The 11,979-nt window shown below is 48.3% G+C and overlaps 5 protein-coding genes across 5 annotated transcripts; 4 read left to right on the plus strand and 1 right to left on the minus strand.

Annotated features, from left to right (window-relative positions):
- Positions 1-81: 81 nt before the first annotated feature.
- On the plus strand, positions 82-1,880 carry EI90DRAFT_2405946 (uncharacterized protein). The gene is made up of 2 exons (XM_039052980.1): positions 82-185; positions 296-1,880. Exon 2 carries the CDS (start codon positions 532-534, stop codon positions 1,645-1,647), a length of 1,116 nt encoding a protein of 371 aa, XP_038920614.1. The 5' UTR covers positions 82-185; positions 296-531; the 3' UTR covers positions 1,648-1,880.
- Positions 1,881-3,160: 1,280 nt separating this feature from the next.
- On the plus strand, positions 3,161-4,637 carry EI90DRAFT_2990680 (uncharacterized protein; the record flags this gene model as incomplete). Its single annotated transcript, XM_039056103.1, has 3 exons — positions 3,161-3,276; positions 3,316-3,806; positions 3,870-4,637. 3 exons carry the CDS (start codon positions 3,161-3,163, stop codon positions 4,196-4,198), a joined length of 936 nt encoding a protein of 311 aa, XP_038920615.1. The 3' UTR covers positions 4,199-4,637.
- Positions 4,638-5,580: 943 nt separating this feature from the next.
- EI90DRAFT_2990683 (restriction endonuclease type II-like protein) lies at positions 5,581-6,789 on the plus strand (the record flags this gene model as incomplete). The annotated part of the gene is made up of 2 exons (XM_039056104.1): positions 5,581-6,532; positions 6,589-6,789. Coding segments are annotated over exons 1-2 (801 nt in total), but the record flags the coding sequence as incomplete, so codon positions are not given.
- A 290-nt stretch (positions 6,790-7,079) lies between these two features.
- On the minus strand, positions 7,080-8,690 carry EI90DRAFT_3038937 (Mov34-domain-containing protein). Its single transcript, XM_039058902.1, has 6 exons — positions 8,603-8,690; positions 8,211-8,468; positions 8,009-8,155; positions 7,857-7,948; positions 7,542-7,801; positions 7,080-7,484 (listed from the first exon to the last, which is right to left on the minus strand). The coding sequence occupies exons 1-6, from the start codon at positions 8,656-8,658 to the stop codon at positions 7,404-7,406; spliced, it is 894 nt and encodes a 297-aa protein (XP_038920617.1). The 5' UTR covers positions 8,659-8,690; the 3' UTR covers positions 7,080-7,403.
- A 92-nt stretch (positions 8,691-8,782) lies between these two features.
- EI90DRAFT_3038942 (uncharacterized protein) lies at positions 8,783-9,505 on the plus strand. The gene is made up of 4 exons (XM_039058903.1): positions 8,783-8,832; positions 8,913-9,156; positions 9,213-9,423; positions 9,489-9,505. The coding sequence occupies exons 2-3, from the start codon at positions 8,948-8,950 to the stop codon at positions 9,232-9,234; spliced, it is 231 nt and encodes a 76-aa protein (XP_038920618.1). The 5' UTR covers positions 8,783-8,832; positions 8,913-8,947; the 3' UTR covers positions 9,235-9,423; positions 9,489-9,505.
- Positions 9,506-11,979: the final 2,474 nt, after the last annotated feature.

Genomic DNA, 11,979 nt, shown 5'->3' on the forward strand with positions numbered 1-11,979 from the left:
GCTGCAAGTGAAAGCCATGCGGTTCACGCAGAGTTCGGAGTTTGTTCAAGTTTGTCTCGAAGACCCGTGAGAAGAGCTTAATTCCAATTTCAGAGGACCCCGGGTACTATTACCAAAGACTTGCAAACTCGCTGCAAAGTAGTGGGAATAACAAAAAAATCAGTCCGACGAAGCTCTCTCTTTGTGTGGTATGCAATGAAACTCTCTGAGCTCTGCAATCATTTTGACATCATCACTGTCCAGTGCAGGACTTGCAAAAGCGCCGATCTTCAGTACTCACTAGCGCGCATTCCAGCTACCATTTATGAGCAACTGCCCAGATACACCATTGTCCATTCACCATCTACCTTCCGAGCTTATCAGCCAGATTTTTGTCATTGGCCTTCGTGGCTTTGATGAACCCGAAAGGAAGGTTATATATCTAGTTTCCATATCCTCTGGCGCTCACTGGCATTGAACGAACCACGGCTCTGGTCCGAAGTTCACATACATTCTACCTATTGGACCGGTAAAGAGGATAGCCATGACCGCATGGCATCGATGTATTCTGAGGTGGAATACGCTTCCTTGTGGCTTCTCAGATCAAAAAATGTCCCACTTCATCTTTCCATTCGCCTAGATAGCGACCAGAAAGCGATCGAACCCCATGTCAAAAACCTGGTGGTGCCGCATTATGAGCACTGTCGATCACTGGAGCTATACACGAATGACCCACTTTTGTGGCTCCCTCTTCCTGATTCTTTCCCTTGTCTCGAAGAGCTGTTCATCTATATCGGGACCGCGGCGTACTTGTGTCCCGGTGCCACCATCGATCTTGGACCACCACTAACCCTGCGTGTTCTGGGTGTTTGCAACTATTACAGACCCTCTAGACTCCCAACTATATACTCGAGATTTATTGTCACTGATCGGCTGATCATTTCTCGCCTCAATTCCAAAACCCGGAATGCTATTCTGGATCATTGTCACGATGTGAAGAGCCTCGTGTTGCACCGTATGCCCCATGATGTATTCCCCCCAGCGTTATCATTCCCTGAACTCCGTTCCCTTGACACCAACATTCTGCACCCATCTATTATTGGAGCTACTCCTAGTCTGAAGCACTTGCTTTTGAGCGGGGATTCGTATGACCGTAATGTTACTTGGACTCGCAACTCCATAGAGAGCCTCTCTCGCCTCGAAGTACTCGAGATCAATTCTCGCGGTATCACTCCGGGAGATATCGGACACGAATGCCTTGTTCATTCTGAAGCGCTCAAAGTAATTCAAGTGCTCCATTGCGAAAACTCCGGCAAATTCTTTGAATCATTGCTCCCTTCTCAGGCTGACGTGTCATCAGCCCTTTCTCCTTCGTGTGGTGGACAAGAATTAAGTCTACATGCACCACGGATGCCTTTTCCAGGTTTGAAGCTGCTTATTATTGACTGTGCTGAGGAGAGTACCGAGCTGTTGGCGCAAGAACGATTTTCCGAATGCGCAAAGCGGGTGCTTCTAGCTCGCCCGAACCTTGTGGTTTGTCGATGGTGGTGGCAGGGGGTCAATGGACATCTCAAAGACCTTGAGGCACTCATGCTGGGTCGGTTCATACTCCTGATCAGCTCAGTTAACATTGAGATGGAAGAACTTATCAAGCGCTACCTCCGCTGACCTCAATATTACTCACAGTATATTATACAATTCATACATGTATGTCAGGATATCCAACTTCAGGTCTTTCCTTTTTAGTTTGGTGTTTATGCGTGGCGTGTGCACTACCACATCAGAAACTTGTGTGGGTGGATCACTTTATTATTATTGTTACGTCGGGGACACGCGAATGATGGGGGAAAGATCTCAAATAACATTGTAACCGTGCAAGCGGCATTAGTAAGTAGCTAAGGTAATAACAAGATATGTAGCAAAACAAAAGTGATAAAGAAATGAGATGGGAATAAGCGCTACATGTGGAACATAGTAGCGTAGCGAAATAGTGGTGCATGTAAGCATATGGACAAATATTAGCCGATGCCCAAGCTCAGCAGCCGTTCTAAGATTAATTGTCATTGTTTAAAACTGCAGAACCCTGACCTTCATCTTGTGCGATCATTCATATCAGTGGCGTTCCGGCTGCCATCACTGAGTGGCTGCATAGATTAATTCATCATTATCTGTGGGCCATATCGACAATCTGCCTGGTCTCTGTGCATGACCTCCATAGTTGTATGAGTTGGATGAAGTACTTAGCCCATTGTCGATCATATCCTCCGTCCTCGAAATCATAGCGTCATAACGGAGGGATTGTAGCCTTGATCCGAAGTTCGTACAAGTGAGGTTGCATGGGGTGCGGTGGAATTTGTGTAATCGCGGTGGCAGGAATTCAATTGTTATAAAGAAGTTGCCACCGTTACGTAGCATCGAGACCCCAGTAGACTGCATGTTGCGTCCCAAATTTCTCCGAGCTCTGACGACCGAGGCACAGTTGTCAAGACAGGGCAAAGTCTGAAATTTCCCACAGCAGGATCCAGCGAATATTTACATCTCTGCACCAAACAACTCCTTTTTGCTCTTATAGCAACGTAAAAATAGATAAATAAGTGTAATCGATGCATTCCCAGAAGGTTATGAGAGGATTAAATGACACTCGAATACAGGGGTTAAGCTCGCCTGCAGTTGCTTGAAACATCGGTCGGAAGCGATTCAACAAACCCAAACCAAGACACCCACCCAAGCTCCGTACCCACCCCTCCAAGCTGTGCCACATTGTTGCATGTATCATCAGCGCTTGTTTGGAATTATGTTTACTTTCAAAAAGACCTTTAAAATGGTACCAGAGTTGGGCCCCGGCGCTTATTTTTCAAGCCGCTGGCAAAAACTTTGCGGTTCAATCTTCGATTTGGGCAATTGTTGACACACGGAAATGATACCGACACACAAGAGAAAGCGTTTTATACATGTTTAGGAAGTTTCCTTGCATCGGCAAGTTTTTTCAAGTGTTTGCTTGGGCTCAACTGTACGGTAGCTGCCGACAGTCACAACACTCATTGGATATCATTGCACAGAAGTGTTCTGTGTAACATGAAGAAATAATTCTCGTCAATTAACGCCTTTGTTGGAGGGTGCAACTCCCAATAGCAGAGTTTTTGGCGACTTCTCGCCGATCTTCCAACATAACTGCTAACTCATGGACACTGAGAGCGAGTCATACCTGCACCTACTGTTGTCAGACAGTAATCTTCCTACCGGCTCTTTTGTTGCGTCTGCTGGCTTAGAATCATACGTGAAGCACGGGTTCTTCTCGTTACCTATCTCCGATTCTTCCCCAACCAAGCCAAACAGTCCAGCAGATTTTACGTCCACGCCTTCCCCTCCCTCACTGACTCGATCGACGATCAACTTTGTCCGAGATAGCGTTCAGGCATACGCACACAGTGCACTTCCATTTATATCGGCCGTCTATGATATATGTGTAGTATATCGAGACCAGAGGGATGTGGACGGATCTGCAAGTCTGGAGCAGTCACTGCGGTCTCTCAAAGAGATAGATGACCTGTATGAGTCTATGACTCTTAATCATGTCGCAAAAAGGGCTTCTACCGCCCAAGGTGTTGCTCATTTGACGTTGTTGTCGAAGGGCTTTGTTCGGCCATCGTGGCTACACGATAAGGGTTTACTGGACGGGGAGAAGTTAGGGGTTCAGACTCAGACTGGGGGTGCGCATATGGAGAGGCTTGCGGACGAGCTGAAGATTCACATCCGCAGAGGAGACATTAATGGACACTTACCAATTTGTTGGGGAATCATGACAGTGGCCCTTGGACTTTCGTGCGGTGCGTGATCATGAGATGTTAACGACATCCTCGATTCGGGGCTCACTGGGTTATCATTTCCAGAACGCAGTCAGTATCTACATATGTTCCTCCACGCTCGAGCGCTCGTCTCTGCCTCCATACGTCTCAACATCCTAGGGCCATATGCGGCGCAACAACTCTTACTGCACATCATTCATCCGCTCCTTGATAACGTCGTAAAAAGCATCAAACCAAATCACCTCCGTCTCGTCGGCAGAGCGAGCTCATTCTCCAGTCCCTCTTCGACCTCTGTTGTCAGCGATTCAGAGGTGGACGATGAGTGTGAGATAGGCCCAGCCATGACGTGGCCCCTGGGTGAGATACTTGCAACAAGACATGATCTCCAGCATTCCCGTATTTTCAATAGCTAAGCAATGGGCAGATTTGAGCGCCATTTTAGTCCTTCAACTGTATCGGGTGCGATATCTGGTGTTATTTCGCGGCGCCTGGCTAGGCAGCATATTTTTGGGCAAAAGCAGCCCTTGACATCATCGGGGTTGCTTCAGTAAAGGATGGTTGGAACCTCAAGATTCCGTTGTAAGCTTATCAAATGGTCCCTTCAATCGATGCGACTCCTTTTTGCCATAAACAAGTCACAAATATCAGCAAACTGATGGGGGGTGGCACATCCATTTTTTTTCGGTGTTCAAATCTTTTGGGGGGTCATGGCTGTTGGGACTGATGAAGGGAGGTTAGCAGGACCGCGAAGCCAGCGGCGGGAAACGATTGTATTGAGTGAGAGCGCATGTTGGCGGGTGTTTATGTCGGGTCGACGACGCATCGGGAGCGCGTCAGTTTTCGTTTCACTCCGAATTCTTGCTTCGTTTTTTTTTGCTTATCTGCTCACACATGCCCAAGGACACTTGCGCTAATCCGGTACTTCTCGGTCTTTTAGTAGAGTGGAGAGACGAATTAGCGCAGAAGAATGCTGGTTCAAACTACAGTCGAACCGTAGGCAGGACCATAGGCCTCGGCAGAGCCATAAGTTCTTTGAGGGCGTGTAAAGAGGTTCTTGAGGATCCGTCAGTTCCCCAAATATGGCCAAGCATTCTTAGAAACGGTGCTAATACTTTCGCTTCCCTTCCAAATCTTGTTCAGGCGCGATGTGCAGTCATTGCCGCATTTTGGACCCGCACTTACTAAAGGCCTTTTGAAGCGCTATAAGCGTATTAAGGCATCTGAGGATGGGGGCGAGCCACATGACACCTCTTCTTCAGTCTCACGCATTAAATCCCGAAGGAACGCGAATGGCACGACAGGTGCCGTTCACAGGGAACATAGTACCCCGCCAAGGAAATCTGTAAACCCATCACCCGAGATGAGCGAAACTTCTAGGCCTGGGGAGAATAGTTCAATGAATTTCGACCACTTATATTCTCGCCCAATTATGGGTAAGTTGTTCTCTCATTGTCCTTCGGATCGCTTAGCCATGTGTCTCAGACCCCGTGGAACTGCTTCCTGGGGTGATCTTTGCTTTCTGGTATTTAGGTTATTTTCCCTTAGCTGTCGTGATTAGCCCTGCCACTGAATTTCCGCCAAATTAAGACACGGACAAGCAGCGGGTTGATCATCGTGATCACGCCGAGATCGTCATCAAAAATGACTGCGAAATATGGTACAGAATCGAGTTTACGGCCGTTCAACGCTTCCACCCGTTCACTTCGCGTTTGGGAGATATTAGTATTCCACCAAAGGTGACTCAAGGAAAGACAACGACGTTTCTAGCCTTAATGCAGGAGTCAGATGCTATTTTGAGACCAGTATCAAAGCCTCCCTCGTTTGTCTATGATACTTCTTCCGACGCAGTGGATGTTGAGAAATTTCTGGAGGGTGAAGCGAGGGCACTCTTAATAGAAGCTACGCTCCAATCGCTTTTACGTCGTCCTACATTTACTACATCTATCGATCCAACTCGCCAGAGATCTGGTCTACCTGAACGAGACAGATTTAAGAAATCTCAGGATCAAGCTATATCAACTTCCTTTCCTTCATTGCCCCCTCCGCACGGGATTGATCCCCTCTTCGCGGGGCCTTCTGGCAGTCAAGTCCCCACAAATGCGGCGTCGACCATTGTGCATTCGTTTGATAAGACGAGAGCGGCGTCAATGCCGTCCGCAATCCCTGGTAGGTCGACTTCCAGGGACATGACGGCCATTGACCCATATCCTGGTTCAAATCGCACCTATTCCGCTCCTAATCATTTTCCTCATACCTCGCTCGATCCGCCAGGATCCGCAACGCCCCAAGGCCCAAACTCTAGCAACAGAGGGCGCCGAGCTCCTCGCATGTCGTCGCACATACCACCCCCACCAGCTATTGACCAATCACTTGAACGCAATCTTGATTCTGCGACTGGTGTGGGTGTCGCTCTTGAAGATATGCTGGAGGTGTCAAGCAGCCGGGACGTTGCTTTGCCATTCGAGCCAATAATCGTTCCCAAAAATACCTACACCATCTGGCTAGTGTTGGACACGCGCGAGATAAGGGGCAGGCTTTACAACCGAGACTACATCAGAGCAGAGATTGAGAAACGTGGCGTTTGTGTCGAGCAAAGAGCACTGGAACTTGGAGACGTCTGCTGGATCGCCAAGAGGAACGGCTTGGATGGGCCTAATAATGAAGTAGTGCTTGATTTCATTCTTGAGAGGAAAAGGGCCAAGGATCTCGTGGGCAGTATTAAAGATGGCAGGTTTCATGAGCAGAAGGTATGTTCGTCCTCATGGTGGCCAAATAGGTCCCTCATTGACGCAATACGGTACAGTTTCGATTGAAGGAATCCGGTATTGGACACATCTATTACCTTGTCGAACAATATCGAGAGAATGTGGAAGATACCGTTATGGATAAGGCAATATTTACGGCACTATCCTCCACCCAGATCATAGATGGGTTCTTTGTGAAAGAAACGAGAGATTTATCAGACACAATTGAGTACCTAGTGGGCCTGCACGAAACAATTCTCAGGCTGCATCTAGTGGGTCGACAACATTCTTATGCTAATATGCAGGCTCACGGGCTTCCCGTTTAGAACCAACCCCTCTACGTTATTCCGCCTTCTTATATTCGTCGGCACTCGTACACGGCAGTCCAAAGCTATCTACGGAATTCGTTCCCAGAACACATCTATCTTACAACATATGAATCGCATCGAATGCTAAACAAGGCCGGCTCAGTGACGGTTCGGGATTTCTTTGCACACATGCTGCTATGTATCAATGGCATGAGTGCCGAGAAGTGTGCGAACATCATTGGTGCCTACGATACTCCCTACGCCCTATGGCAAGCGTTCATAGATGCGGAGGAAAAAGAAGTCTCGGCTAGACAGAAGGAAGCCGAAGGCCCAGGAGCCGCGAAGGGCAGGAAGAAATCTCAAGTAATACCAGCGAAGCATATGCTAACGCAACTACCTGGGACCGGGAGGCGTCATATTGGCGAGATGCTCTCAATCAAGGTCTATGAATTGTTTAGGGCATCGGAATACTAGCTTGGTTTCGATTATCAGGGACTTGGGGTGGTCTATTACTTACGATTGCACTTTGTGCAATATAAAATAATGCTAAATTGAATCAGGTGCAATTATGTGACAAGGGCGAGCCGAGTGGAAACCTCCACTTGTGAGCGAATTAGATTTGCAAGATATGAGACCATGAGAGTATCCTGAAAACGGGCACCCTTAGCAATCGGATACATGTTAAAAATGGCGGTAGCGCTTACTTGTAGGTGTGCATGGAAATGCCCGTCTAACTGTCCCTTGTTAAGACTTACACCTTCGGTTTCACGTAAAGCATCGAGGAGGTATTTCCCAATCTGCTCGTTGCCTTCGACTTCCCCCTTGATGACCTGGCGAACGTATACTAAAACACGATCGATCATCCCGATGACTGACTTTAACGAAGCTTCCATGGTCTCAAAATCATGCGATACTGGAAGCACAGTTTGTGACGCGGTTTGTGTTGTCTTAAGCAAGAGATCCACTGGATGCCGAGGGTTAATGTGCAAGATTTTAACTATGAGAGGGCAAAAGCTCACGTCCACTACGTTCGGGCTGACTGAATTTCAGCTCGCACGGTATTGGAACGAAAACACAGTTCTCGGGTTTCGGATTGACGCCTACTGGTGAGCTAAATATGTACACGCTTTGAACCTCTGGTCACGCGCGTGTTAAACAGGAAGAGACAAACCTAATGTATGCCTTCACACCAACTTCCCCTGCTTTTTGAACACCAGTGTCAATGGCAAGGTGTATTGCTTGTTGAGGCGAGGTTTCTCCGGAATAGAAATGCTGTATGAGTGCTGAGAAGGTATTAAGGTCCGAGCCCGTTGAGTACCTAGTGAGTCATCATGTAGCTTAATAATCCAACACGGACGAGTATAACTACGCACCACCCAACGATCACCTCACTGGGGTTGGCCTTGGTCTGCAGGTCGAGCATAGTTCGGTGGTATTCAAGGTCAACAGCAACTTGGTCCTCAGACTCCTTGTGTAGTACCGCAAAGGCGCTTTTAACGTGGACGACGCCATCGATTCGGCTGCCAAGGATTGTGCCGATGACCCGATCTTCTGCAGCGTTGCGTCGAAGAAAGTGGTCAAGAATGGAAAAAATTGCTACGGGGTGGACTGTAACTGAAGTGAAGGTGCGGCTATGTACCCGCCGTTAAAGTAGAAGAGTCATTGGATATCCGCACAAAAGAGTGTGAGGAATAGAGGCAGCGGGAATGTGAGAAAATCATGAGTGTTCGAGGACTCGCGGTGTGAACCCGTTAACCCGACCCACCCAGTCGACCCCGATTGAGGTGCATTCAGAAAGATCGCAGACGTTTGGCCCAGCATCCTATCTTTCAATAGCGCTCAGCGTCAAGTCCAGAACTGGCGGCAACCCCAGAGACCGAGAAATTTTGAATAGTTGAATGCGGGAAAATGCCGCCTGAACTTCAATCCTCATCACGTGTTGGTCCACACGTTCTTTTTTAGCTCTTGGACGCCATGCCTTCCGAAGAGACACAGGTGAGTGTGATTGCTCAGGGGGTTTGCCATGCCTGGAGTTTTCTGTTGCAATGTTCTGACTCTGTGCTTCCACTTATTAGGAGCGAATCCTAAAGGTTATCGAGTTCGGCCGTGTATGTTCTTAGACACCGTCTCATTTATCAAAGTCTTATGCATCCCTTGGTTTGCGCGTCTTTCTACAACGCCACTCTCCCGCCATATCTCGACGTCTTGTGTCCCAACGCCTCTTCTTGGGGGACTCCAGACTGTCTTTCATTATGGCTGGATTCCCTTCATCATCTACTACGGGTACACGAAAAGCCAGCCTCAGCCATCTCTGATCAAGTCAGCCTCCTTTTTGGTATCCCATGTACCTGGAATGTTCTAATATTTTTATTCAGATTAATTAGCCCTCTCGCATGACCCTTCATTCCTCCACGTGTTCATTTGCTTTGAAAATTGCCTAAGCTATTGTAGCCTGTCTGTTTCTTTGTGGCATAATTGCATTCCGTGGACGGCAATCCTGGCATCCTATAGTAATGGCATCATTTCTGAATAATCTCCCTCAAGGCCCTATACAGTAGTCCGTGGTCTTTTCGTTGTTGGGTTTCGGTAAGCCACTTTCTCCCGCCTTTACTGATGTTCTCAGCACTGGTCATAACGCTTGGGGTTTCGAGTTTAAGGCAACTGCACTATTAACATCCTAAGGGTGATCGTGATCCTTGTAGCTGGTGCAGTTTCTTTGCAGACTAAATGTTCAGTGAGTTGACGAAGAATTTCAACTTCAAACAGGTGCTGGAAGGATACGTGAGTATGCCCCTGTAAAGTTGATCCTATCTTACTGGAAATTCTGGAATGAATGCGCTGAGGCATAATTTGTGGCTGGAATCTTTTGTTGGGGATCTTGTGGCCGGCCGCCAGAAGATGTAAAAACCTGGCTTGTTTGCCCGTGGCCCACATGCAGACACTGGGATTTACGCCCGGTGCTTGTTGTTGTACCACGGGTAGGGGATTTTATCATGACGAACTGTCCTGATATGTGACAATTGCAGGCACTGGTGCAAGTGGCCTGAAGGACTTTAGCCGACTCTCATGCATGAGGATCATGGTGACAGGACAATTGGATTATTCGTTTTCGGGATTGCCTCGGTCAGGATTTGTCCGGTCGGTTTTGTTGCAGGTCGAAGGGCAGAGTGTTTCCACACCGAGACCACAGTAACTGCTCCAGAGACAGTTAAAGCCTCAGTTCGATTGGCATTTGCGGACCGGCACATAATCACGGGCTCTGCCATTGCGAGGTCCAAATTACCGTCGTCTGGGGTTCATCTGGTCGCTGTCAAAAATTCGATTCGACAACGACCTACTGGTCGCACACTGAGGCAACGACTATGCATGGTTACGTAATGGGGAAGTACTCTTTCCAGTAGGCTGAAGCCTTCTATAGTATCGGCCGGGGCAAACATAGAACACCAAGGGGCTTCGGTTTACGAGATGTTCCGCCTTCTATAGAATGCCCCGAGGGTGCCAACTGCGGGTACCAGAAGCTTGCAATATCGGGTCTGTTCGTTTTTCCAGTCAGTTGGGGCAGGAGGTTCCAGAGAGAAGGAAAGTTGTTCAGGGCATTTGTTGAAGCACCGTATACCTGGCACTGACAACCCAAACAGTGGATATAGGTTGATCTGCAAACCCACCGTGGAGTCGAGGCGGTTAACCCTATCCTGGATACCTCAGATGTTGATGTGCCCAATTCAGGTATGTGCACCTGGACGGCCGCGCGCATCGTATGAGTGATCACAAGCGAAGGTCTCATGGTAAGCCGCTTGTCCCCTAGAAATAAAGCCAGAAGCACTGGGTCGCCATCTCTGTAACCAGAATCAGTACAAGAAGGCCCAAAACGCAGTACTTAATTCTTATGAAGCAGAGACCACGTAGTCTAGGGGGTCGTGACCGAACCTGATCTGATTGTGGGGTGAAAATATCAACTTCACGCTTCGATGATGTCACGGCACTCTCTGGGGCAACGTGCATGATCTTTAGCATTACCCCTTGGGTTCCGCTTGTCTTTGGGAAAGTGAAGGGCATTGATCGTAGTAGGTATGGTGCAATCTCGTTTACGCGGGTACTGTTGATATTTAGCCAACCATGGTTTTCAGTGAGTGTGCGATGATACCAGATGATACCAATTTGTAGTATTAGTGTGGGGGATTTAAGGGTGTGCATGGTGGTACACCAATTAATTCTTGCCCCACTCGATCGTGCTTCTTAGAAACAGTGAGTAATGTCCAGTGTTCATTCACCCCTTCCCTCGTTCCGAGTGACCTTCTCCTGGTGATGATCCTGTGGTGTGCATGCTGCTTCTCCTTTGGAGTCTAGCTATTTGCACCTGAATTGCTTCGAACCGGAAATGGAGAAATCCAGTCTCGCGTCCGAACTGCAGATGTCGTGAGAGGCCCGATCTGAAATGGAAACAGTTCCATCACCCATGATGATGATGGTGGTGGTGTCTGTGGTTGCGACGGACACTCGTTGCTATCTTCTTGGTGTCTATACCATTCACTGAATGTCCCCTTTAGATGCTACATGCAGGTTCCGCAGTCCATAAACCCATTTGGCATGCTGAGGTCCCCATGCCGATTGGTTTAGGGCTGAGAAATTTTAGGCCTTAAGGAATATGACGCTTCTGGAGCAGCATTCTTTCGCGCAGGTGCTACCGGGGATCTCACTAAGTTTGTCAGGCCCGTGACTGCAGCGACTGGGGCGTGCGATACCGGGTCGTTAATCCTTGGTGGACGACGATGCTTGTTCATGCAGATAAGTAGTTCGCAAACAGCTGACGATTCCGTGACCACCCATCAGTGATTGGGAGGGATTCTCCGTCCCTGTTCTCTTCCGGTTAAAGAGAGGCTGCTCAACTGTCCTTGCGATATTTTGGTTATCCCGATCAAACCCTTTCCACCGTCTGATCAAGGGGATGTAGTGTCATCAATAGCGGTCATGGCGAGGGGTCGGGACCGCCCTGCGAACACAGCAATGAAATGCTGCCAAGTCAACGTTCGAGGCACTCACGGGTTAGGATCTCCTCCCGAACACGTCCCTTGTTAGTTGCATTTAATTAATTTTTCTCTCTAATTCCTACAGGCCCTTAAACGATGAACTGGAAATGCTGGG

The sequence above is a fragment of the Cantharellus anzutake genome, assembly GCF_015039405.1.
Source record: "Cantharellus anzutake strain C23 chromosome Unknown EI90scaffold_7, whole genome shotgun sequence".
In the NCBI taxonomy this organism is placed as follows: domain Eukaryota; kingdom Fungi; phylum Basidiomycota; class Agaricomycetes; order Cantharellales; family Hydnaceae; genus Cantharellus; species Cantharellus anzutake.